Source organism: Daphnia pulicaria, chromosome 4, assembly GCF_021234035.1.
Source record: "Daphnia pulicaria isolate SC F1-1A chromosome 4, SC_F0-13Bv2, whole genome shotgun sequence".
Taxonomy (NCBI): Eukaryota; Metazoa; Arthropoda; class Branchiopoda; order Diplostraca; family Daphniidae; genus Daphnia; species Daphnia pulicaria.
In genome coordinates this window covers 4,344,142-4,348,051 of record NC_060916.1, presented here as the reverse complement: position 1 = coordinate 4,348,051, position 3,910 = coordinate 4,344,142, and the positions used below count along the sequence as shown (strand labels likewise).

At 39.2% G+C, this 3,910-nt stretch overlaps 1 protein-coding gene across 1 annotated transcript; it reads right to left on the bottom strand.

Moving 5' to 3' along the window:
• Positions 1–211: 211 nt before the first annotated feature.
• Positions 212–1,606, bottom strand: LOC124337988. The gene is made up of 3 exons (XM_046792020.1): positions 857–1,606; positions 499–769; positions 212–434 (listed from the first exon to the last, which is right to left on the bottom strand). Exons 1-3 carry the CDS (start codon positions 941–943, stop codon positions 355–357), a joined length of 438 nt encoding a protein of 145 aa, XP_046647976.1. The 5' UTR covers positions 944–1,606; the 3' UTR covers positions 212–354.
• Positions 1,607–3,910: the final 2,304 nt, after the last annotated feature.

Here is a 3,910-nt window from a genome sequence, read left to right as displayed (position 1 = left end):
AAGAGAAAATAACTTTCATATAGGAAGTCCAGATGAGTATGCGATCAGTATTCATGACCCGGTATATATGTACAACATGTACCCTCTCTACTCTCATATGCTATACGGGGACACTGTGAGCGTGTTACATTCCGATGACTGCTGCATACCCTTTTGGATGGTATTGTATATATTACCGGGAATAACAGTAAATCGGAAGTGAATATACTTTTCAAGATTTAAACGTTTGAATTGATCTTTCTTATAACTTGCGTGTTAATTCATCATTGTTCTTTAGATCTCTCTCTCTTCTGCTGTTGCTTTTTTTATTGGCTTTTTCCGGGGCGCTCCAGCGCTTCCGGTTTCATTGCGTGTCTAAAAGATGATTTGTTCATTTCCTCCGCCTTCATGACCACCTTCAACAGGTAATTGAAGAAACACCGTACCAAAAGTTCCTTTGAAGAAAATAGAATAACTACCAATTAAAAATCCATAAACTATGATAAACTGTAAATATACCACAATGTTTGGGATCACAGACTATTTCTTTGTAATGGCCGCCAGCTTCATATAACAATAATTTAGTCAGCTTGATTTCTACATCTATAACACCAACAGGTAGCCGTAGATGGCATCCAACAATTGACCAAATGTCATAACTCTCATGTGTTGAAAAGAGCACTTTCGGCATTGTTATCTCCTTTGCTAATCTTAAAGAGTTTTCGAGAGGAATGCTGCATCCTCTTCCATAAGATAACTCCCCGGAAACTGTTTTTAGTTTGTCAATATCCTACATTTGAAAGATTTGAATAATGATGAAGTTTGTATAACAATAAAAAGTGTACATGTTAATTAAACTTTAATAAAACATCCTTACCTGTAGAGATACAGGAATCTGGACTTCACCAAGTGTTTCAATGTGGACGGTAGCATTGAGAAGTGCAGTATCAGGCAAGGTTTTCATAAACGTTTTTTTCAAAAGAGGCTGACAATCATTTTCTTGATTTTTGATGTTGAAATTGTTATTTTATTTCCTGCTATTCAAAGCATTTTTACTTCACAGAAATTAACCAAAAAGAAATAAAGGTTTGAACACAATTTCTTGTAAAAAGGGTAGACAAAAATTAATCAAATATCAATCAAAAAGAAGAGAAAATAGAATTAAGAAAAAGGCAACAAAAAGTAAAGGATTCTAACTGTGCTAAGGTAGCATAATCATTAGTCTCTTAATTAGAGGCTAAACCTTTTTATCGATAAGAACTCTCCAAAAAGATTACGCTGTTATCCATTTTCCTGAACTCTTAATTTCGAGAATGTGGATTTTTTTATCTAATTTAAATATATCCTTCTTCTGAACGCGTACAGTCGTTAAAAATCTCATGCAAAATCAAGCAATAAATCGTTTTCATGCACTGACTGCATCAGCTAACCATCCCCTATCGACAATTCCTTTTCTAATGGGCTTAGAAAACTCTTTAATGTCTGAAACTGCCATGGTAGATAGTACTTCAACAAATATTTTAATACTAAGAAAGCAAAATATGGAAATTTAGCCAACACAAATCAAAATACCAAGCAGAAGTCAAGCGGCTCGCTATGGTGGCCGATTCGTGATTTCCACATCACATTCCTCATTTTAGTCCTTAAAAGACGATGATGACATGGCGAATTATAACGACCCGACTTCAACTAGACTCGAACATCCTACCGCCAGAGTGCTAGGCTAAGGCTATACCATTAACCTGAGCCAGTTGGAAATTAGTCTGCTACTACATAAAGTATTCAGACTTCTGGCTTGAAAGTTGCATTCGCCATTCGGTAGTACACACTTTTGATTAAATATTTCAATTCCGCCGGTCAACAGCCTACCTGTCAGCTCAAGATGACGCTTTCCGACATCGCTAACGGTAAGTCTCCATTTGACTTGAGGCTTTTTTGGCTAGCTGAAAAACAGATTTTTGGAGGGAAAAACAATTGATGGAGGAGGAGGAAGAAGATTTTTCATGCGTTCGCCATGTGTGAGTGAACGGGCCAGCTTATATTTCAACAGTGTATATGCATATATAGAGTGTTGTGTAGATGAAATGCGCATCCCAACATACCGTACGTACAGCCGAGGCATCTGTTTATTTAGCTGCTGGCCTGCCACATTTATAGTAGAGACTCGAGTTGAGAGTAAGAGACAAGAGGGAAAAAAGCTTCTGGTAATCCGATCACCTGGGAGCTGAATTCAAGCCAACCAACCCATCAACACAATCCGCATTCTATGTCTCCCTCTTTTTTTTTTTCCTTAGCTTCCTCCTCGTCGCCCAGCTAAAATATCCATCCCAGCCAAATGTTTAAATGTGTTGGTTCCATCAGTGTCTATAAGATCCGAGATGGATGACAATCAATCGACTATAACCGACCCTATAACAGACCTATGATTGCAGCAACGACTAAATCATTTGAATATTACAGCATCAGCACTGTTTTGGTTTAAATGGAGAATTTCGTTACTATTATAATTGACGTTTCCCCTTTAAAACACAAGTTATTAAAAACGAGTACATGTGTGTACAAGTGATGAAGAGCCCCGACACCCGAAGGGACTCTCTGGCAAAAAAATTCGTATGGGGTTGGAAAAACACGCAGCCAGCGGCCGTCCGTCCGTCCGTCCCCCTCTCTCTCGTTCATTTTTAGTGCAAGCACATCACTCCAGCCGAGGGTAAATAAAAAAGACTCTCTCTTCTTCTTCTTCTTCTTCTTTTTGATTTGCCCTCTCTCTCTCTCGACTGGTTTCGCTAAACGACAAAAGGATCCATCCACCGGAGAGATATGGGGCTCATGTCGAAGGGCCTGTTGTTCCATCATTTCCCCCCTTTTTTCTCCTTCTATAGCGGCTCTTAGCGTCTCTACGAGGGGATGGAAAAGCCCACCAAATGAACTGTACAACTACTACACTACACTTAATATCTAGCAGCCAAAGTACTACTACAACACAAGGGATTATCAAATGTGCACACCCTTTTTCCAGCATATCCCTTAGAGTTGATACATAAGGCGATAGGCTCTCCCTCTGCTTTTTTTCTTTTTCTTCTTACTATATATAGAGACTCTATCAAGGCGTATAGGGTCTTTTCGTTTAATTAAATAAGAAATATATTCTCTTTTGCAGGGAACGGAACCCTTACATCAGGCGAATTTGACGAAGAAATGAAAAATGTCGCCCTCAAAGCCTTTAAGGAGATATTTAAGGAGTATTTGGCGGATCTATAAAAAAATCCCAGCCAGATTCTCTGGTGGATTTTAGGGATCGCAATCCTCGCTCTGCTGGGGCACACTAAAAAATTATGCTGGGAGCTGCTGACAAAATTCTGGGAATTTCTAACAGAGGGTATTCGGCGCCTTTGCTGTTGCCCAAACAAGAAACCGGATGAGATCCCCCTAAACGAAGTGGTTCCGCCTACCTCGCCGCCGCGCAATGTACATCCGGAACAATTGGCTCCGATCGCTGAGGTAAATTTTTATTTTTATTAAAAAAAAACTTTATTAATTTAATTTTTTTTACAGCAGCCACTGATGGAACGGGAAGAGGCTCCAGCGCCAATTCCCACGGCCTCCGAATTTGTTAACGAAGCGAACCAATTTGTAGATGCCCGCAGAACTAAGGCTACAGAGACCGACGGTTAGTCGTATTTTTTTTTATCTCCCCCAGATGTACAAAAAGCTAATATAGTTACTATTTCCCAACGCATTTTAAAAATTTTGGACTGAGAATTTAAAATTCTGCTATTCTCCCTGCTGTACCCTTTTTTCTGTCCGGCTATTTTTAATCGGATTATTTATTGATGAAGTGAAATACACCTATGTTGAGCTTAATCCAATCAGTATTCGTAGCGAAGAGAGGAAGACATGACCATCGTCCATGACATGATTACTACATGACGGG